This window comes from Seriola dumerili, unplaced genomic scaffold (assembly GCF_002260705.1).
Source record: "Seriola dumerili isolate Sdu_G_001 unplaced genomic scaffold, Sdu_1.0 BDQW01006988.1, whole genome shotgun sequence".
NCBI classification, from domain to species: Eukaryota; Metazoa; Chordata; class Actinopteri; order Carangiformes; family Carangidae; genus Seriola; species Seriola dumerili.
Window position 1 is genome coordinate 3361 of NW_019181243.1, and position 22863 is coordinate 26223.

Consider the following 22863-nt stretch of genomic DNA (forward strand, 5'->3'; position numbering starts at 1 on the left):
ACAACCAGCTCAAACAATCCTCCATCACACAGTGAATACACTATCAGCAGAGTTACTGAGTCTCACAGTGGAGGCTACTGGTGTAGAGGTATAAGTGACTATTACTTAACAGAGTGGAGTCGGGTCATGACATTGACAGTATCACGTGAGTTGAACGTCTTTCATTTATACAAATATTTTGTTTCCTATTTTTAGAATCTCTTTCATCTAAATAAAACAACAAAAACATTTCAGACATCATTGTAGCTCTGTTCAGCCACTCAGTGAAAAATGTTTTTTACTTTAGTAACAAAGGAATGAAAATGAGCTTTTTACTGTGACATCAGAGTAACTTCTTAAGCACTATACAGTTCTGATACATGAAGAATAAAATGACCTGTGGTTGTTTAATGAGTCCACAGTTTCCACTGACATCCCCTCAAAAATGAAAGTGTTTTTTGTGGCTGTACACATGTAGTTTTCTTTGTAGCAGAAGTGAGTTATGATGCAGTTGATTCAGTTGTTTTGGCTGAGATGTTGATTTATTCATTTATTTATTTCCATCATTAATCCCTAGAGGTGTCAGGTTGTCAGGTTGCATGTGAGTTGGGTGAAATCAGTTTCAGTGAATCCACCTGTAATAACTGTCAGTGTTATAAGTCTGCTCAGAGTTTATGAAACAAGGTAACAGGACAAAATCCTATTTTAACCATTGACTTGTTTTGTTTTTCACTGTGAACTAAACAGCCAATAAACCCCAGGCCTCACTGACAGCAGGCAGCAGAGTCCTACCAGCAGGGGGCAGAGTGACTCTGACCTGCTCTGTGAACCCATCACCTGGTTGGAAATACTACTGGTACAGAGAGAATAAACTCTCTGAACCTCTGAACAGACATGATGCTGTTTCCCAGACAACTGGAACAACCAGTGTCTCACAGGAAGGACTCTACTGGTGCAGAGGAGGAAGAGGAGACCCAGTTTACTACACACACTTCAGTCAGGCTGTTAGGATTGACACCATTGGTGAGTTTGGAAATAAACGCACAATGTAGAAGAAGAAGTCTATTGTGTATTCATGATGCATCATTAAGATTGAGATAAAAAAAAAATCTAATGTTAATTGAAACTTTTTATATTTTTATGTTCTTATTGTAAATCCTTGAACATGAACAGTCTCAAACACGGCTGTTGTGACTCTGCAACCAAACTGGACTGAGATATACAGAGGAGAGACGATCACTGTCAGCTGTGAGATCCAGGGAGGAGGAGACACTGAGTGGACGTATGAATGGGAAACTAACATCTCACTCAAACCTTCAAATCAACATGAATACAGGATTAGTTCTGCTTCATCATCCCACAGTGGAGACTACAGGTGTAGGGGCAGGATGAAAAGTGCACAACATAATACAACAGAGTGGAGTGATTCAGTCAAATTGACAGTGTATGACAGTAAGTCTGATCATATTTCATGTAAACTGAAAATCTAAACACCTCATGTGTTTAGGGATAATGTCATAACATGATTTCATTCTGAGAAAATAACTTTCCAACAGATAAACCCCGGCCTGTCCTCACTGGGTCTCCATCATGGCTGAGTCCTGGAGCCTCAGTAACTCTGAAGTGTGAGGTTGAACATCCATCTGCAGGATGGAGGTTCTACTGGTACAAGGCTGTTCCTGATGGATCACAGCGCTCCTACAGCTATGAGCTGCTCCCTGGAAGCAGCATTGGGACTGAACAGGATTCCTACATCGTCCATGGTCAGACACACACAGCAGGATATGTGTGTAAGGCTGGAAGAGGAGACCCAGTGATTTACACTGAGACTAGTAGAACAAAGTTTGTCTGGTCTGGAGGTGAGTTTGTTGTTTCAATGTTCAGTCATTACCTGAATTCATCCATGTTTTTGTCTGAGCAACATTTCCTAAAAACAAATATTCATGTTGGTAAAGAAATGTATTTTTACATTCATGGTCCCCAGTGGAAGAAATGTACTGATTGTGGAACTGGGTTGAATATCCTTCTCTCCTTGTTTCCTTCTGTCCTTCCCTTATCCTTCTTCAGTTAATCTGAAAGCATCAAAGCCACAAACAAACACAGAGATACAAGGTTTCCACCTCTCATTGAAGTGCAGCTCCACTTTCCTCAATGTGTTCTTTTATTTTGGATACTTGAGCTCATCTTAATGTTTATTCTCCATTGCTTTTACTCCCCCAGCAGACAGGACAAGTGCAGCTGGAGAGTTGAGTCAGTGGTCAGGCAGGTGCACAGACAGATTAATAAATGAATAACAACAAAAGACTTCAGCAGGTAACAAGTGTAGAAAAACATCCATGGAAACACCTGGAACCGCTCAGCAGCATCATTCATTTCTCTGCTGTCTGTCCATGTGCTGTTTGTTCCAAACTCTGCATCTTGTTTCAGTGTTGGTGCTGCTGATGTTTCTAACACTCACCAAACAAAAGATGAACAAAGGAATATTTACACTGAGCTGTTTTTAATGTTCATATCTCTGTTGCTGCTTTGACCCTTTTCTGTGTTTGTTCTTCAGATGTTCGTCCATCAGCGTCTCTCACAGTGAGTCCTGACAGAGCGCAGCACTTCAACTCTGACTCTGTCTCACTGAGCTGTGAGGGAAACTCTACTGAGTGGAGAGTGAGGAGGTTTGATGAGAGTAACTACCTGTCACACTGCTCTGACTGGGGGAGAATGACCGGATCCACATGTAACATTTACAGTTATGGGCCCAGTAATGCAGTGTACTGGTGTGAGTCTGGATCAGGAGAGTTCAGCAACACAGTCAACATCACTGTACAGAGTACGCTTCACTGCATTTTCTCTCTATTTCACTTTTTCTGGAATTTGAATTATTGTCAAAGTCTCATGTGAGTTAATTGATCACGTCTTAGAATTGAGTTGTTACATATATAGTTCCTTGGAGAGTTCGGTCCGTTACATGGTTTTAATCATTAATTATATGTTACCAAACAAAGACACTCATTTCCTCCATGTCCTGTACACTTCACATAAATATGTTGTTACTGAATGAAAATGAAATGTCAATGTTCAGTCAGTCTTCTTCATTATTTAGCAGCACCATGATGTTGGTGGCAGGTCTCACTTCACTCACTTCATCTCTTCACAAAACAAATCACGTCCAAATTCTGGCCACAGTAAATATCTTCCTCCTTGCAAAGTACTAAGTGAAATTTCTTTCCTGTAACAAGCCACTGAAAACATTCGATAGTTTAGTTTAGTTTTTTCCTTCAGACTATCATATAAAAAATAATAAATGGTGTTAATTTAAATAATATTGATGAGCACATATTAATTACGTCTCCATTCTCTCTTGAGCTAATGAACCACAACTTGGCTTCTCATCTGTGGCTGCAACTAAACATCACATCAACATCATCATAGTCACATCTTTCCTCTCATCCTGTCACATGTTGCCTCTCATCATGATGAGGCTTTGGTTTAGTGTCGGTCTTGTATGTTGACAGCTGATCTGAAGGAAACAACTACAGTAGAATTTACAGGACAATGTAAAAAGCTGTTGTTTATTTGGCAACAGGTTCTGTAAAACACACACAGCAGGTTGTAAGTAAACAAGATCAAATGTCAGGTCTTATGATCATCCTGTAAAATAAATCAGCAGTGAATAAGAATAAAAGCATATAATTAATCCATTCTCATCATGTCTGTCAGCTGGTTCTAAAGCTCGGCACCAGCTGATCTCTGACTGAAACTTCATATTCTGACTGTTACAGATTATTATACTCATGGTATTATCCTGCTGAGCCCCGTCCGTCCTGTGACTGAGGGAGAGTCTGTCACTCTTGGCTGTAAACTGAAGACAGAACATCTTTCCAGTGTGTTTTTCTATCAGAATGACAAACTCATCCAAAATGGTTCCAGAGTGGAGCTGAATATCTCTGCAGTGTCACAGTCAGATGAAGGTTTCTACAAGTGTCAGTCCTCAGGACGAGTGTCAGCACAGAGTTGGATGTCAGTTAAAGGTGAGTAGGATTAAAATATTTGATTCTTTTTCTATTTTGTGAAGTGTGTTGCTCTGACAAAGGAACACTGTCAACATATAGTATATTCATGTGTATGTGCTGCAGATGTAGATGCAGGTTTTCATATTGATTTAGAGTTTTATCCTGAAGACTTGAAGTCACCTGTTTTATTTTTTTTAGGATTTTATCATTTCTGTAAAGTAACGTCCACCATTAATACATTTCCTGATACTTTTATTAACTCAATTAATATTCAGCAGTTACAATAGCTGTGCCAAGACCTGAAAGCTCTTCATTTCCTGTGTCGCTGATCGTTGGGCCAGTTTGTGGAATAGTATTGATCGTTCTCCTGCTGCTGTTGTTTCACTACAGAAATTCAACAGGTGAGATCTTTTCCTTCTGATATTTGATTACAATCTAATTAGTCAAGAGACAATCGTGATCTGATGTAATTACATGTACTGTTGCAACAATAGAACAATTTGCAATACAAACCCATGTAACAGCATGTAACCTGCTGCTGTGTGGCTGCAGAAAGTCAACAGGTGAGACACTGATTATTAAAAAATCACTAATCAGTTCAGTTTTTAATACAAATCCTACTCTGCTTCTTACAGATCCATGTTGTAACAGGTTCGTACAACACGCTCTCCTCTCTCATCTCCAATAAGTTTTTGCTATTAGATTTTCCTGCTAATTACTGCTGATATATGTTTATTAACCTCCATGTTTCAGACTCACTCAGACTCAAAGAGAGAATCAGGGCTCTGCTACGGGACAAACAGTCAACCATGATCAACAGCAAATATATTCCTCTCTTCTCCACGGTCAGTTTTTCATGTTGCTTCTTACGCTTTCACAACTATTTCTAACTCACTTTCTAATCAAGAGAGACCAGGAAATATTTTTGATCCATTTGCATCCAGTTCTCCAGGACTGTAGTCGTTCCCTCTGCTGCTGGAATTAAACCAAACCATCACAGACATGAGGTGACTGGTGTGGCTTTGTTTTGGTTCTCACTGTCCTGTAGGTGACGCCTGTGTCTATGAATCAATCAGAGGCTCTGAAAACACTGGAAAAGGTTCAGTATAAACTTTTACTAATGTCCAGCTGTTGGAAGCTACAGTATATCATTAAACAGGAAGTGAGCGATTAATATTAAAGTCAGTAAAAACATAATGTTTTCAGGTCAACCGGACACTAATGTCAGTGATGTCACATCTCCTATTGAAATTGAGAGAAAAATGACGTTCTGTCATATGATCATCTCAACAGGTGGATGTGATGGTGCAGAGGAGAGCTCTGACTATATTAATGTGAATCCAGATTCAGCCACAGGTACAAACGTTATTCAGAGTCCAGTTTTCATCTTTGATTGTATAATTTGAAATTATTTTCCAGTTTCCACATAGAAAGTGTCATATTTTTCTAAATGCATCACGTGTGTTTTAAATGATATATTATATAATGTCAGATGTGATGTTTCTATTTTTTCCAGCTGTTTATTGTGATTTTGTTCCAGGTCCATAAAAGATGAACACGATCAACATATCAACGACAACATGAAAGAAAACACACTCATGTTCTGGCAGTGAAGGACTTTGTGCAGCTGAGCAGCAGATTATATGAAGAAAAACCAGGATATTAATCTTACAGTGCCTTTTGCTTATGTATATCAATGAATACCCTATTTTTTAAAAACAACTATATATCCTTTAACTTGAATTGGTTTTGAATATTTTCATGGTGTCTTTATATATGTCAGTCACTCCGCCTCATCATGACATTAATGATAGTTGTTTGTCGCTTGTTACTGTTTCCCAGTTCAGTGTTTTGCAGCATAGCTTGTGTTTATGGTAATCTCATTATTAAACATTTTATACATACAGCTTATATTATATTGGTTGTATTTTCTTGTTGAGTATGTTCATCGTATGGTGCTGACTTTAACATCAGTTTTCAGTTCATTAAGAGTTATGTAAAAACACTTGCTCATAATCTTACAGATAATTTATAAAGTGGCGGATAATTCTTGTCAATATGAAAAATAATTTACTCAAGAGTCTCATGTGTCCTCACCTGATGAAAAGCTACTGTACGTCCCTGTGTCCTGCTCATCGTCATGTCGGTGTAAAAAGAGCAGCGTGCAGAGACATCCAGTCACTGCAAGATCATGTTGAGAAAGCCAGTGTTTTACAGCATAAATGTACTTACTGTACATGTCAGGGATTAATGAGGATTTATTTGGACAAGGTGGAGATGAAGATGAACAAACTGAGCAACTTCATATGATTATTTTACTGTGTAAAACATGTGGTGGACTGAAGGATGACAACAAGTTTACAAATACTGGAACAAGCAGACAAACTCTTCTAGATGATAGAAATGACTGAGACAAGAAGCACCTTCCAGTCTTGTCTTGACTCTGTGCACAACATGAAGAGGGATGAACGTTGTGTTTTCTCCTTCATCAGAGCTTTAGGAGCTACTGACATATAATCATTGTTTTGCTTCTATTTGCTGTTGGTATCAAAACATCTCTTTCTTACACTGCTGATAAACAGAGGAAGAGATTTAGAGCTTAAATGTTGTTTTATTCCAGAACAAATGACTAAACTCACCAGTTTCCTTAATGGTGACTTTACTGCTTTCTTGTGTTGAGAACTCTGGTTGTCCTCTCCTTCCTCTGCACGTGTAGACGCCTCCTTGTGTTATGACTGTGTGTGGTTGGTCTGTGTCTCCTACAGTCTCAGCTTTAGAAGAGACAGAGGTTCGTCTGAACCAGTCGTATTTCCAGCTGTGAGACTGATCCACAGAGCAGGTCAGTGCCACTCTGCCCCCTGCTGGTAGAACTGTCCTGTCTGCTGTCAGAGTGGCTGTGGCTTTACTTCCTGTTGAGTTTAGAGCAAGATAGAAAATAAGTAAATAACTAAATGTGATTTGCTTCAAGAAATTTATTTCATTTTATTACATTACATTATATACTTTAAAAGTGAAGGACTTGAAATATTAATACGTTTTAACAGAATTTATTAAACTGAACATTCACTCGGTCATTTAGCTTTTACCACCAAATACAAAATTAGTAACTGACTGTGTTACTACAAACCTGCTTAACAGATTCCTTCAGGTTTATAATTCACTTACTGAAAGACATGTAGAGGTACACAAAAAGTTATTCTTCAATTCATTTGTCTTCTCTATACTTTTAAAGTTATGCACTTTTCTCTTTGAACATCGATATTTCTAATGTTACAGAAAACTGCATTTCTACACTGAAAAGTTTATTCCTGATCTACCTGGAGAGGACTGGGTCATTGATGGACAGAGAAATATTCACAACTGTCCTATTTAGATCAATGAAAACATTTAGAAACATGACATTTTCAGAATGAATGAAAGACGGTCCAACTCACGTGATACTGTCAATGTCAAGACGTCACTCCACTCTGTTAAGTAATAGTCACTTCTACCTCTACAGCTGTAGTCTCCACTGTGAGACACAGTAACTCTGCTGATAGTGTATTCACTGTGTGATGGAGGATTGTTTGAGCTGGGTGTTCTCCATTCATACGTCCACCCAGTGTCTCCACCTCCATCGATCTCACATCTGACAGTGATCTTCTCTCCACTGTATATCACAGACCAGCTGGGCTGCAGGGTCACAGTGACCCTACTGGGAACTGTTGACAGAAATACACAGTGAGAAAACAACTAAAAGTATAAAATCAAGAGACAAAATTTGATACTTTTAAGCACAAATTCAGATGGAAATGATAATCATTAATGTCCAGTTCAGTTGATTTTTTAAACAATAAATATACAAAATGGCAAAAGCCATAACAACAACAGCAGTGAAATCGGTAATAAAAAATAAAATAGTATGAAAAATATTCAGTGAATTATTTAAAAAAATTCTGAAAAGTGAGAAAATTGATAAGCAGCTTCATCACAGGCCGTTGTTAAAGGGATAAATGTACCTCACTAATATGTAATAAGCTATCACACAATTTTCTGAGGAACAAAGAATCAACAGCAAATTTAATGAGGCGTCTTTTCTCATGCTGGGAAATGACAAAAGAATCAAATAGGAAGAAGAGAACAAAGCAGCACATCTGCCGTCACTGACTCAAAAAACATCCAAATTTGAAATTGCAACTTGCAACTGAGTGATGTTCAATGTCAAGTCTACTAATACTGCATGAAGAAGTCACATGTTTTATCCAATTCCAGATGTTTATAAATATTAATAAATAAATATGAGCAGCATTAAGAAAGGACCCTCAACTCCTCTATTGTGTTTGTAAACAAATTAAAGTGTCCAACAACTATTATATTCCTGCCCTGATGAAGTTTTTACTAATTGTTTTATAACTTTATTTTACATACAAGAGGTACTGGGCCTCAGTCATTCATTCATCAGGGCTGTAACTGATCTCCTCCACACTTCATGTATTGTTTTATGATTTAAAGAATCCATGTTGTTTTACATGTTGTTTTTCACCGTCCAGTGTTTGTTGTGGCCCGTCGCTCGAAAACATGTTGAATGCGTGAAAGACATTTGCAGTGTCACGTGTAGCCTGCTGCTATAGTAACCACAGAAATAAAATGCATGACGCCGTTGTGTTGTACATATTGCTTCACAACTAGAGTCTGAGAAGAAGTAAGCCAAGCCACTGCTTATCAATGCCAGAAATAGACTCAGCTTCACAGCTTCCTTTAACACCTCCACCTCCTTTACATGCTTTGTTGAATGGCTCATCAGATCACATCGTCCAAAAACCAGGGAACAACATTCAGACAATGTTTTTTTTTTTGCCTGAAAGCTCATTTATTGTACCGCCCCTCACTGGGGCCCTCTCTTCTTGGAGGTCACCCTTCCTGAATGCTTGTTTAATCCTGAAATCTATGAGACCTATGGACCTATAGTTTTTCAAGGATATTCTAACCCTCTAGCAGCATTCCCTCTGCTGCAGGTTTAACTTAATCAAACCAATAGTTAAAATGTTTATCCTCTTCCATCGAATCGAAAAGTCCAGTCCAACAAGCTGATGACACATGGTGGATTTTCTGCTGAACATCTCGAGTGCAGCTTCCCTTGTCAGATACATTTGGTGAAAAACCGAGAGATGGACAACAACACATATCTGTATTTATATGTGATGAACCGTTTTTAAAAGAACTAAAATTCTTGTATGTAAATGAAGGTGTAAATGAAGCTGGACTCTTGGTCATTTCCTGTTTCAATTTTGAAATAACTTACCTGTGTTGTTGTTTGTTGTTTTACCCTCCAGTTTTCTGTGTCACCTGCGTCTCATCAGCCAACCCCATCCTGTGTGCGGCCTACGGCTCTCAGGTAAAGGCTTTGTTTTTTGAAATGCATTTCAGGCAAATGATTGTTACAAGCTTTGTACTTTATCGTGGAAGGAAAATTAAAAGCTCAGTCTTTCACTGTGTGATATGCAGTTAGAATAAATAAACAGCTTAACCCAGCTTTGACTACTCTTACTACACCGACACTGTGCTGTGGTCAATTGATGTAATTATATAATGCATGATGTTTGAATTGTTTAACCATGAAATATCATTGTAGATTCTGTTGTAAGACACTGATAGTATCAATTACGTGATGTGTTATTGCAAAGCAGTTGGCTGTAGTTTTCCAAAAGCAATCTCTTCAGCATTCATGTTCTTTGTCCCACCCCATGAATGTGTGTTTTTTTTCTCACGTGTCACAGCTGAGTTTGATAAACCAGAAGAGGAAATAAACATTTGTCTCCACAAAGATGGCTGCTGGTTGCCTACAGCGCTCAAGCTGCTTCCTTACATACAGTGCTTTGCTGTTGCTTTGGGTCTCCCTCCAAGGTATGTACCGTCTACCTCTGCTCAGGAAGACTGTGCAGTGTTGTTGTTTTTTTTGGCTGATGACTTGACTCTTATATGAGCTTAGAATCACACAGCTGAAGTAAGTTGGGTCAAGCTCGCAATATTTCCAGGATGTTTGCATGTCATCAGGATTTTGTGTTTACACAGTTACATAAAAATTCCATTTTTATTGTATTTTCAAATTGGTGTTCTTATGCCTTATGTAAAGCATCGCCTCTGTGCTTAGCCTGCCTTGCTACGCCTGACTGTAGTTTCTGTAAATAGCACTGATGAGTGACCCAACAGTTATGATACGATTGAAGAGAAGGCAACACTGTCCTATATGTCTTTGAGTGTTTGAATGCTCCTTCACCTGTGACCATTCCCAACAGTAATGTCTTTGTGCTGCTGAGGGGAACGTTTGCTACCAGGCCACAAGGAAACAATAAGATTCATCAAAATAGCTCAATAATAACTATATAACGTTAAAGGATATAGATCATGAGAGACTAATTTTGAAGCTTTTCTCTTTTCTCTCTGTAAACAGTGGTCACCATCAGCCATAAAACCAGGAAACAATAATGGTGATAAGTTCATACTCACTCTATTGTATCATTATGTGTTTCAGATGTGGAGGTTTCCAACTGTCCACGCGTCATCCATAAACAAGTTGGAGACACTGTGGAGCTTCCATCATGCTTACCAACTGAAGGGGTCACAACAGCAACTTGGAAATATGGAGATAAAACAGTTGTAGACATGGAACAAAGCTTAAATACTCAGTCCACAGGTAGAATATATCTAAACAAAATAACCTTTAGTTTAACAGTGAGAAGACTGACTGCTCAAGATTCTGGTAATTACAGTTTTCTCTCAGAGGCGAAGGGCAGGCAAAGAGACACAGTCATGATCACTCTGTACGTTCATGGTAAGAATCCTCCAGTAAATGTTGTGACACTGTCCTTATTAAGGTCTTAGACCATCAAGCATGACTTCAAGGAATACAAGACATTTCCCAAAGGTTTTGTAGCTTTGTTACTCCACGAGTATCATATATACATATTTAAAGGTACAGTATGAAGCCAAATCACCTGTCACACTCTCTCTCTTCCTATTGCCTCCTTAGAGCCCATAACTACACCTGTCCTGACTGCCAACACCACCTCACATGCCTTCAATGGATCCTGCACAGTTTTCCTGCGGTGCATTTCTGACGGCAAGGTCAACTACAACTGGACCATGAGGGCCCGGACCCACCGTGGCTCCAGTACACAGCATTACACCATCAGGCCGCAGGACGGAGAGACCACATTCACCTGCACGATTTGGAATGTAGTCAGTGAGCGATCTGCTTCCACAACAGTGACGTGTAGCAACGACACGTCCGACCAACAAAAACCAGGTAATGTTGCAGAGAAAAGAAAATATTCATTGCTCTATGTGTATGCGTATCTCTTGGGGCAGGGCAGTCTGGATGTCACGTGTATTTAGTTATTAGTGTCATGTTCTCTGTGTGTATTAGATTGCTAAATAAAATAACTCTTGTACATACGATGAATGCATTTTTATAATCATGAAAGTCTGACATCATGGAATTAAACGTGGAATTTAATTTTTTAGAGCGTATGAAATGAAATTGAAGATGCTTGAAAATAAACCTCATAAAGTGTCTTCTGTGAATTTACTTTTACTAGCCATCATAAAATAAGGACATCTGTACAAATTTAAAAGAAAACCAAGTACCTCACAAGGAATGGACATTCTCCTTAACGAAAGTGTTTAGACATTTATTGATAAACTTGATTGTATGATTATAATTAATCATTGCAGTTCCCAGCCCGTCATCTCTTGTCCCGTTCTTTGTTTGGCTGATTATTGGGATTTCGGTGATTGTTGTACTTGTGCTCTCGCTGCTTTACTACACAAAGTCAAAGGGTGAGTCGTCCTCTTGCTGATATTCACCTGGTAACAACATGATTGTGGAGTCATTAAATTGATCTGTGGTTTAATTCGCATCAGAGAAAAAAAAAAAAACACTTGACAACATTTGTCTTTTTTTTTTACAGATGTATGTTGTAACAGGTCAGTGTGACACTCTTCTTTCATTTCCAACTTAACAGCAGAAATACAATTTAGTAGATACTCTTGTTATAGTTAATTACTGCTTATATACATATTTTTACATGATTTACTCTGTGTTTCAGGCTCACGCAGACTCCTCCAGCCAGCCAGGATGAAAATCAACAGCCTGTGTACTCCTCTCTTCTCTATGGTCAGTCCTCTATCCAACCCTGTTGCTTCGCTGCTATTTTGAAACCTTGAACACAATTTCTTGTGAGCCAGTTTTTTGAAAAAACAAACATTGTCACAAACATTTCAGACCTCTCAAATCCACTAATGTGACTTTTCCTTAATTATCACTGACCTGTAGGTGAAGGTTCAATCTATGAAACAATGAGAGGCCGTGAAGATGCTGCAGGTAATGCAGTAGTAGATACAAAGTGAGTACACCAAATACATGGATGAAATAAATGTTTTGTTTTTTTTGCTGGTCTTTATTGCCATTTGTCATTTTTTTGTGCAATCCTTATCTCTTTTACTTCATGTGCTTGCGCAGCCAGACAGATTTTGGCATTCGTCCACAGTCCACAGTGCTCGTCCAACCTGTAATGCTTACACACGCTGTTTAAGCTGTGGTGTTAACGCTGCTCCAAATGTTGCTTCTGTGGGAACGAATCTCTGTAAGAGGAACTGTCTGGATGAGCCGTACCCACTCATACTGACCAAAAGTGTCTCTGGCTTGTTTCATCTTTGGCTGCCAGCGACTGCGGGTGTTAAAATACTCGAGCTTTCCTCTTTGGATTTAATTGTTGTTAATTGTTAATTGAGGAGACTGAAGATAACAATTGAGAACATGTTGGGGTAATGTTGCTTTAATGTTTAAAATGTTTAAAATCACAGATTCCTTCATCAATGAGAGGCTCTGAAGACACAGGAAATGGTACAGTATAAACAATTTAATAACATTTTATTCTCCCTTTATTATCTCTTTTTTTTTATCAACTGTATCTTGCTGTATCTCTTTATATGTCTTTTTCAATTGTCTACTCTGATTTGGTTTCAGGTCCATAAAGATAAGTGCATCGTCAACAAACACAGAAGAAGCACAGAGAAGCACAGAAGACATGAAAGACAATATTCATGTTTAGGGTTTTTTTTTGCAGCATTTATATTACTTGGAATAGTTAGAGGTTTATGACACAAGTGTTTGCTTAATGATTAATGGACATTGCTAAATGAGGATGAATGAGCTAAAAGCTGGCATCTGAGTCAGAGTTCAGTGAGAAAGCCCAGGGACAGACATTGTATTGTTTCTCATATGTGATTAACTGTTGTTAAGGAGAACAGATTATGATGCAAATTCAACAAAAAAAAAAACGTCCTTTTGAAGCTAGCTGTCAGTATTGTTTTCATACTGATAATTTTTTGTCACGCCTGTATGTTACATATTTAGCCACTTGATGGTGCGCTGTGGTTTTCCTTCAGTTACCAGGCAGTTCAGTCTGCAATACAGCATCTTTACAGCTGCTTCTGTGAGCTCACGTATAATGCATGATTTAATTCCTGAGAATGTTGACTGTGTTTAACAATGCATCATCATTGTAGACCATTGTTTTGTAGGTTTTGTGAATTTCTACAATTCAGAATTGTTTTTCCTCCATTTGGGCGAAAAATGTTAGATGTTAGATAAAGCATGTACGTATGATATCTTTTATTTAATGGATATTATTGTTATATAAATTAATTTACACTTGTGAACTCATCTGGTCATTGCTTCAGAGTTTTGTAAAGGATATGAAGCACCAGGGTGTGTTGATCTTGGTTCTGTTTCTCTAATGACTCACTGACCAGCATCACTTAACCGTCATTGTGTTACTTCTTCTTTCAGAATAAATGTGAACAATCGATGTTACATGTCAGGGTTCCAAGTATTTTACTAAATGGTCAGTTGGTCTCGCTGAATGCCCAGAGGGACTTTTTTTAAATAAATATTTTAATATGTTTGAAAGTGAAAATGATGTGACAAAGAGGAGAATTTATTATATATTTATTCAGTGTGTTCATGTGCTTCTGAGGAAACAATATGGAAACAACAGGGATGATACAGAGAAGATGTGCTGTATTTTATTGCTCAGAGCGTTAAAACAACACATTTATGTTTCTTGTATTTGAGTTATTATCAGGGTTACTGCTAATACACAACTTTTCTAACTAATCTACATGGACAGCAACTAACGGTGACAACCTAATACCATCTTACACATTTAATGTTAACAAAAAATTGATATGCAATAGGCTACGTGAAAATGTCGATGTTTCTTCATATACAAAGTTACAACTTGGAAACTCATGTAGCCCACCAAAGCTTTTGCTGACTCTCTAGATCATTAAACTGAATTGATGGGGAGTTCACATCAATTTTCCCGGTCAGAAACCAATTTTTCTGATTATTCCAACATCATCTGAATGCTAGGAGTTTACAGCCATGCTAGCACTGCAGTGCTTTGAGCTAAGTGCTAATGGCATCAGCATGGCAACAAGCTCACAATGGTTAACATGCTAATGCTTAGAGAGTGTAATCTTTACCATGTTCACCATCTTAGCTTAGCTTATTAGCGCATTTGTCTAATTGGCGCTACCCACAAAGTGAGTCTTATCAGAAACAGGGTTCCAGGATCAGTTTCATTGACATTATACACTATAGAGGTGCACAATAAAATGCAGTTAGAGCAATTCAATTAGCTTGTGGTCTTAAGAAAAAAGTATGTGATATTTGACCAGCTAATGCCACAAGAGGAAATGTCAATGGATCTCAGTGTTGTTCACAAGTCATAAAATTGGTGTGACATAAGCGTGGGATGGAAACACAGTTCTGAGAGACACAGTTGCGTTTGGTGGGCTGTTTCATCCTGTGGGTTTCATGTCAGTGTTGATCTGTGAACAGGCCCTCAAGTACATAGGAAACCAAATTGTGTTGCAAGCAGTGCACAGACCACCTCTGCAGGAACACCATACCAGAAGGTGTTAAGGTCGGACTTGCTTGCAGAAGAGTCCCCTCGTGCTTTCATCATCACCACTCAACATTCAGACTATTGAGCTAAAGTCTGAAATGTAATTTGAGCTTGAAATCCTTTATAAACTATGTACGGCTAAAGGCGTCATCTTTCATACGTGCAGCATGAGACATGTAGTGATGAGAGACAGATCATGACAGGCCAGGTCATTCAAGTGCAGGCAGTCCGATGGGTTAGAACTGAGGTCACCTTGGACACGCATCCTTTTTCTTAGTAGTATCATGATGAGACAGAAATGGCCTTTTATCTTGATGCTGGGTGGTTCATTTCCTTCTATGTGCACAGGGTTGCACATAAGTTTAGCTTCGGATGTATACGATTATTGGTTTTATCACACAAAAGCAGACAGAAACATACTGCAGAGGGCAAAAATAAATCAATACAGCATCTCGAAATATCGGCTTCTATCTCAAAACGGTTCAGCGGTAAAGTTCCCATCCTTCACGACTAGGGTTTAGATTCCCTGTACCCAGCGTTCTTGGAGCAAAATCACTGGCTGAGGGGGAAGAAGACTTTCTGTGGTGTCCGCCTTCTCGCACTTGGGCGTCTCCGCTTCCCTGGCAGAGCAACCAAAACAAGACTGAGCTTGTGTTCCCACATAGAGACCTGCCCATTCAACTTGTTTTTATCTCCCAAAAAAATCCGCTGTCCACAATACTGTAGCAACTGTAGGAAAGCGAGGAACCTGGATGTGATCCTACATGGCAAACCGATATTCCCAGCAAACCAGGAAGCAGTAGCCTTCTCCTGATGATTCCTCTTGTGAAGCATTGGGAATATTTCCCCTTCCCTACTAGTGAAGCAACTCAGGTCCTAATCCAGACACTTGTCATCTCCCTGCTTGCTGGAGCCTCTACATCTTCCATGGTGACAAATAGCTCTTAATAACACAGTATAATGCATGCTCTTGACAGAACTTACTCTAGGCCGGTATCTCTTCACCTAGGAATATCTGATGACAGGATGTGGCCTCGTTCTTCCTCCTCAGAAGTTATCAGGTATGGATCTCTGCGTTGAAACTTCACACATCTAACTCAGTTGCTTGCAGTAGTCTATAGATACACTGTTAGCTCCAGTTTATTCAGGATAGGACTGAGTTCAGATCACCAGGAATCAGTCAGGAGTACCAGAGTTAATGGCAAGTTAAGTATGTCAAGTGAAGCAATTATGAACTTTCACCTTATTTTTGTAGTAAGATGATAATATAGTACAATACATGACAACTGACTATGATTTACCAAAATATCCTCCTCGATCTTTTATTGAACTCTCTTTTTAGATATGTTCCACTTATGCTATTTCTGACATGCCTACTTTTTTATTTCAGTTTTATTTACAGTAAATGAAGCCAGGCCGCCTCGTCTGCTTCTTCACGAACAGAAAACCTCCCCCACTCTCCACCCTCTCATTTTTCTTTCCTTTTTTTTTTTTTCGGTGCTGACATCTCACAGCACAGTTTGACAGACCAGAAGAGGAAACAGACGTTATTCCTCTTGCCACAGAGATGGTTGGTGGTCGCCTTTGCTGCCTGTGCTGCGTCTTCACATACAGCGCTGTGCTGCTTCTTGGGCTCTGTCTCCATGGTATGTGACATTTTAACTGTTATGTCATACAGGCCAACATTACAGAATTTGCTGGATTTGTGTCATCTTTGGAAACCTTGGAAGAGGTCAGCCGTCTTTTGAGCTTATGTGTTTGCAAATGCAAGATGACTACGTTTAAATAGCGCCAATAAAAAATATAGCTGTGGCTTCAATGCTATTGTAGTAATATGATGATTTGAGAGCTTTGGCATCCAAATTGAAGAAATGAATTCAAGGCGCCTACTCTGCAGTGTTCAATGAGCATTAGTTTTCCTCTCCTCATAAAAAAGGGTCATAATATGCTTATGGCGCTCAACATTTGTTAAAAATTTTGAGTGTTTACAACTTCATGAACAGGCAAACTAGATATACTAGAAACTCAGATATGCTTTGCATTCTTTTTGAAAACCATCTGTCAACAAATTTTCTGCTGCATCTGAGGCAAAGAAACTTTATATAAATCTCGACGCAGGGAGGGGTCACCCTTTTCTTTTTCTGTTGCTTTATATATAATAAATATTTTGTTCTAATACATCATATTGGTTGTACAGCATAAGGGGAAGTAGGGGAGCGTATGTAAGTGTTCAACCTGCCAGTGTGTCTATTTACAGATCACAGATCACAAGTCATCACTGTTTCCATATTGTGTCGATAATTAGTTCATGCAAGGATATGGTAATTGACTGTTGAGATTGGAAAGGCTGGTGAGGCATAGCAATAATCATTCATCTGAAAACACACAACATAACAGCAGAAACAAGTAAACCATACATTTCCTGAGTGCTGGTGGCAGTGGCACTGACCGAAAGTGACGTGCACTGCTGGCAACTTCAGTTGTTTTGCTCTGGATATGATGTGATGGTGAGCTGGCCAGCTTTACTGTCATGAAGACTATTGGAGACTGTTGTGCTAAATAATATTAAAATGTCAATAGCTTCAGCTTTTAATGAATGACTATGACACAACCGCAACAATAACTAACAGCTCTGAGCTTTTATCCTGCTTTTTTTAAATCAATAAGTACATTCAAATATTGAAAACATTGTTCGTCAGAACCGTCTCAACAACTCAACAAACCTGACTGTGTGAGTGTTTTCAGATCCTCCCCTGAAAATTCAGTTAGGTCATTAGTTGTTAACGTTAGGGAAATATCAGCATCATTGTTAAAGGAAACGTGCTGAGAGTTGACAGGAAACAAGACACAGACACGTACTGAAGGAAAATAGTTTGCATGTTAGTATCCTGCTGGTCATGTCATGATGTCATATTGTGTTATGTCATTTTATGAAATCATCATGTCATTCATGTAATGACACCATGCTATGTAATTGTTTTATCCAATTTTATTCCTTTGTTATGTCAGATTATGCACATCATATCATGTCTCTGCTTTTCTTATGTTATGTCACATTAAACATGTACAACTGAAGTTTGCTAACTAGACCTAGAGGAAATGGTTTCAGGTCATTTGGTTGTTTTTTTTTCTGTCCTCACTTTGAACAAAGTTAAAGAAAAACAAATTTGACAATGACCTTTTAAAAGTGCTATACTCACTCTGTTGTTTCATTATGTTTTTTTCAGATGTGGAGGCTTCCAACTGTCCACGCGTCATCCATAAACAAGTTGGAGACACTGTGGAGCTTCCATCATGCTTACCAACTGAAGGGGTCACAACAGCAACTTGGAAATATGGAGATAAAACAGTTGTAGACATGGAACAAAGCTTAAATACTCAGTACACAAACAGAATATATCTAAACAACACAACCTTTAGTTTAACAGTGAGAAAACTGACTGCTCAAGATTCTGGTAATTACAGTTTTCTCTCAGAGGCGAAGGGCGTGCAAAGACACACAGTCATCATCACTCTGCACGTTCATGGTAAGATGCTTTTGTTTTTGTTAACCACACAGCCTAGTAAGCGTTAATTGATTATATTTATCCATTCATTCATGTTTAGTTGCTGGCCTATGGTTTGCAGGTGGTATTTATATGGCACAAGATGTATGACACTCTCATTTTAGAGGCAGAGCTGTGAGGCAGATTTTATCAGGTACTTGCTAACTCTGTCAGTTCTTTGAAATTCTGTTTTGTAATTTCCATAGCTGCTTTGTTTTAAAACTAGAAGCCTGCACATGGTCGCTACATACTTGATATCATGATAAAAGACTGAGGCTAAAGTCAGCATTCTCACAGGCTCATGATAAAGTAAAGGAACAGTATTGTTTGTTGCAGAGAAGAGCTGGTTAAACGTCAGTCCCACTGATCAGCCCTTGCCTTTAGAAATAATGTTAAATTAGGTAGTAAACCAGTTAGTTGCATGTTTGCATTTGAAGATTTGATTTAATTCTTACACTTGTGTTCTAGGTTTTTAAATGGTGATAAAAAAAAAGACACCACCATCCAAACTCCTTATAAACAGAGTATAGCTGTGATTTGATAACCATCATTTTGCCTTGTTTCTCTCTTACTTGCAGTGAGCTTTGCTGTCTTACGGGCTAATGATAAAGAGGAAATACATTTCATACATTTAAATAGTAGCACACACCCAACAGAGCAGGGTGCACCCGACCACAGAAAACATTATTGCAAGGAAAGGACACACTCTCAAACTGCTCCTGTGTTACTCAGTCATTCATTGTAGCGTCACACCATCATTTCAGGACTTTGAACCTTCGTCTCTTTTGACGTGCATCTACATTTGCTAACACAATTATTTCTTAGTGCTTGTCAGAATTAGAGTACACAACAAAAGTGAGTACATTACACCGCTTTGCAGTATTACTAAAATGTTAAATGATTCAAAACTGTACCATCATACAATACTTGTATTTTAAGTTGAAGTCTGGGGTATTTGATCTTATGTATAATCAAAAATGACAGGTTAGAAAGGTTACAACCTCAATGTAACAGTGAGTTTACCTGCGACCACTGCAACAAGAGTGAGCACAACTGCGATTGTCAGTTCGGACTGACCAGCAACAAGGTTATAAAAGAACCTGTGAGCAACACAGCTTCCTGGTCTGGTCTGGCTTGTGTCTAATGCTGCATGGCTCCACATGGTAAGGATCAGCCTGAACAAGTAATGAACCACATTTTGAAACTTCATAAAGATGGGAGAGGGTAGCGTCAGTAGGCCGCTGAACATACGGAAGAGCCAAACTACCAATAACAGAACGCACAGTGGCCATCCTGGAAAAAAAGGGCAGAAACTCAGTGACTAATCAGACAGTGTGAAGGACTTTACATGAAGTCAACCCCGTCGTAAAATTTGTGCAGCTCAGACGGGATGCAGCGGGTTTGGCGTGGATCATGGCCAGGACCACCACAGTGCCGGCCGTGAAACAAGTGGGAGTGTGCTGATATGGGGCTGCACGAGTGCAGAAGTTGTAGGGGAGATGCACAGACATTTACAGATATAACCTGTGAATGCAAGTTTGAGTTCCCAAATACTGGATGAAAATAAGACTTTTTAAAGAAGTAAAAAAAGAGGAAACTATGATTTGGCCAAGCATGTCCCGTGACTTTAGTCTTTGGAGTTTTTTGAAGTGGAAAGTAGAGCATCAAAAACCCTCCAGCAAAGAGCAGCTGAAAAGAATCATCTCTTCACAGATTTGTACAAGACTGGTATCATCCATCCATCATCATCACCAACAAAGGTGTACATATAAAATATTTAAAAAATAAAAGAAAGGAATCTCACTAATGAAAGATTTACTGACTGTTTTTGCAGCTGAGTGATCACCAAGTTTGTTCAGATTCAGGAACTGCCTTTGCTTCTTGGAAAACATGATCAGTGTGATCTCTCTCTTCTGTTCTGCTTCTTAGCTCTTTCCTCTCTCATAAATACCAATGGTGTGAATGTGTAATGAATTTGCAAAGTTGTGCACATGCATATTTAAAGGTACAGTATGAAGCCAAATCACCTGTCACACACTCTCTCTCTCTTCCTATTGCCTCCTTAGAGCCCATAACTACACCTGTCCTGACTGCCAACACCACCTCACATGCCTTCAATGGATCCTGCACAGTTTTCCTGCGGTGCATTTCTGACAGCCAGGTCAACTACAACTGGACCATGAGGGCCCGGACCCACCGTGGCTCCAGTACACAGCATTACACCATCAGGCCGCAGGACGGAGAGACCACATTCACCTGCACGATTTGGAATGTAGTCAGTGAGCGATCTGCTTCCACAACAGTGACGTGTAGCAACGACACGTCCGACCAACAAAAACCAGGTAATGTAGGGAGAAGTGAATGAACTTCATTGATGATGAATTCCTTATTTACAGAGTTTTGGTGAGTCACATTGCAGTTGGAATAGCCAGAGTTATAATTCAAGGTATGCTAGTAGTAGTTTTCCTTGTTTGATGTCAAGATTTTACTTGTGAAAATGACCAGAATCTGCAGAGTTTGCAGAGGATAGTTTACATTAAGAAGTACATATTAAGTTTCTATTGAATTTGGGATATAACCAAGAAAACTGTTCAGATATCTTTAACTGTAAAGTACCAGACAAATAAAAGCTACGGTAAATTGCAGTGATTTGTTTTGGCTCTCATCATTTATTAGTATTCCTGCTTTATTAAGTATACTTGCGTCTTTTATTTAACTCTGTCATAATAATAATAGTGATAATATTCTTATTTGCAGAGCCAGAAAACTTTGTCTTGTTCCTGAGTGTGGCAGCAGGAGCTGGTTTGACGATTATCATTGTAGTCACCATAGTTATTTGGGTTTGTCTCCACACACAAAGACAGTCTGGTAAGAAACTCTTCAGTACGTGCCTCTTTTTTTATGTCATAATATATTATCTGTGAAATGTTACTCATGATATTTTATTGTTTCTTATTTACTCATTAACGTTTAAAGAAGGCAGTGATGCAAATGACCTCACCGTGTACGCCGATATCTCTGATGTGGCAAGTGAAGACGTAAGTATTGTGTATTTGTTGTGTGCACATCGCTGAGCGCAAATTATCCACCTCAGTTTTGATTGTTTTACCCGCTTTTTCATTTTGTCTTTAACCTTTCTCTGTGATGCGTACACATTCAAATTTCCAGAGGACATCACCTAACATGAAGCCATGCTCAGTGTATGAAACCATTGACAACAGAGGCAACGCAGCCACACCAGGGGTAAGAGCAAAACATTTCTTGCAAATGAGACTGAAATAGTCCCTATAATCTGAGTTTATAAAATTCTGCTAATGTAGTTAACATCATAGTTTGATAGCTGATGACTGATGAAATGTTGTTTTAGAAATGTATTTTTTATAAAAAATCATTGTGATACTGATGTTTTTCTCCTCTTTTTGTCACACATCTAGCCCCAGACTGTGTATGACAAGATTCAGTTTAGTCACATGAGGAATGCGTCGGGTTCACCCTAACAATAAATTTCAGGGATAACAAAATGAATCAATAACCAGAAGAAAAAAAAACATTTGGAAAAGGCAAAGCCCAAAAAGAAATGTAATGCTAATATGATAAAGGAAAGGTGCAAAAACAGAGTACAGACTCAAACATCATGCTTTTTCAAATTTAAAATCTTTTGCCTTGAGAGAGTTCGGCACCTTTCGTTTTTCATATTAGAAATGTGATACCATTGACAGTGTTGTAAATTCTGTACATAACAAGATTATATATTTTTTAATGTTTGTGCATTTTGTGCTTTTCATCCTGTACAAAGTTGTGCATATTAAATTACATTTACTTTACTTGTGGTTTGTAATCATATCATAAATCTAATTCACTTGTGATCCATTTATTTCTCTACATTTAAGTTTTACAGAGATTTTTTGCAGCTTTTTCAATGACCATCCATAACACTGGTTTTTGTTGGTGTCCAGGCAGGTGGACAAGCCTAACTGACGCAGCTCAGGCTTGATTTTTTTAAGATGCTCTTTCCTTTGACATAAGTACATTTTTCACACATTTCAATTCCATTTGATTTTTGGTACCCTTTACTCAGACATGCATTTAGTCAAATTACAGTATGATACCACCAACAAGTCCTCCAACCTCTGAAGTCTTTTACATATTGTTTAAGAGGCTAGTGGTGTCAATGAGTCACTCCCTGTCTGTCATCCTCTCATACCAATCACTATTAGGAAGACTACTATTCTCCTTCACATATCCTATCACTCTGTCTTATATTATCCCTTATATGTGATTATTTGCATTCACATATTTATTTGTTTCACATAAAATATTTAAGTTAAATATTTGCAATATAAATATCAAGCTAATGATACTGAGCTAATTTGGTGGGAA

General features: G+C 38.5%; 3 protein-coding genes across 3 annotated transcripts; all 3 read left to right on the forward strand.

Annotated features, from left to right (window-relative positions):
- Nucleotides 1-653: 653 nt before the first annotated feature.
- Nucleotides 654-5847, forward strand: LOC111239944 (Fc receptor-like protein 5). Its single transcript, XM_022769890.1, has 12 exons — nt 654-663; nt 727-1002; nt 1153-1431; nt 1536-1838; nt 2534-2800; nt 3753-4001; nt 4259-4384; nt 4619-4634; nt 4737-4828; nt 5032-5082; nt 5277-5339; nt 5524-5847. Exons 1-12 carry the CDS (start codon nt 654-656, stop codon nt 5529-5531), a joined length of 1740 nt encoding a protein of 579 aa, XP_022625611.1. The 3' UTR covers nt 5532-5847.
- Nucleotides 5848-9796: 3949 nt separating this feature from the next.
- Nucleotides 9797-13892, forward strand: LOC111239955 (CD48 antigen-like). The gene is made up of 9 exons (XM_022769915.1): nt 9797-9866; nt 10495-10794; nt 10993-11268; nt 11697-11801; nt 11933-11948; nt 12071-12138; nt 12298-12367; nt 12828-12867; nt 12991-13892. Exons 2-8 carry the CDS (start codon nt 10626-10628, stop codon nt 12841-12843), a joined length of 720 nt encoding a protein of 239 aa, XP_022625636.1. The 5' UTR covers nt 9797-9866; nt 10495-10625; the 3' UTR covers nt 12844-12867; nt 12991-13892.
- A 2583-nt stretch (nt 13893-16475) lies between these two features.
- On the forward strand, nt 16476-22800 carry LOC111239968 (T-lymphocyte activation antigen CD80-like). Its single transcript, XM_022769930.1, has 7 exons — nt 16476-16584; nt 18166-18465; nt 20550-20825; nt 21241-21351; nt 21460-21521; nt 21652-21726; nt 21918-22800. Exons 1-7 carry the CDS (start codon nt 16506-16508, stop codon nt 21978-21980), a joined length of 966 nt encoding a protein of 321 aa, XP_022625651.1. The 5' UTR covers nt 16476-16505; the 3' UTR covers nt 21981-22800.
- Nucleotides 22801-22863: the final 63 nt, after the last annotated feature.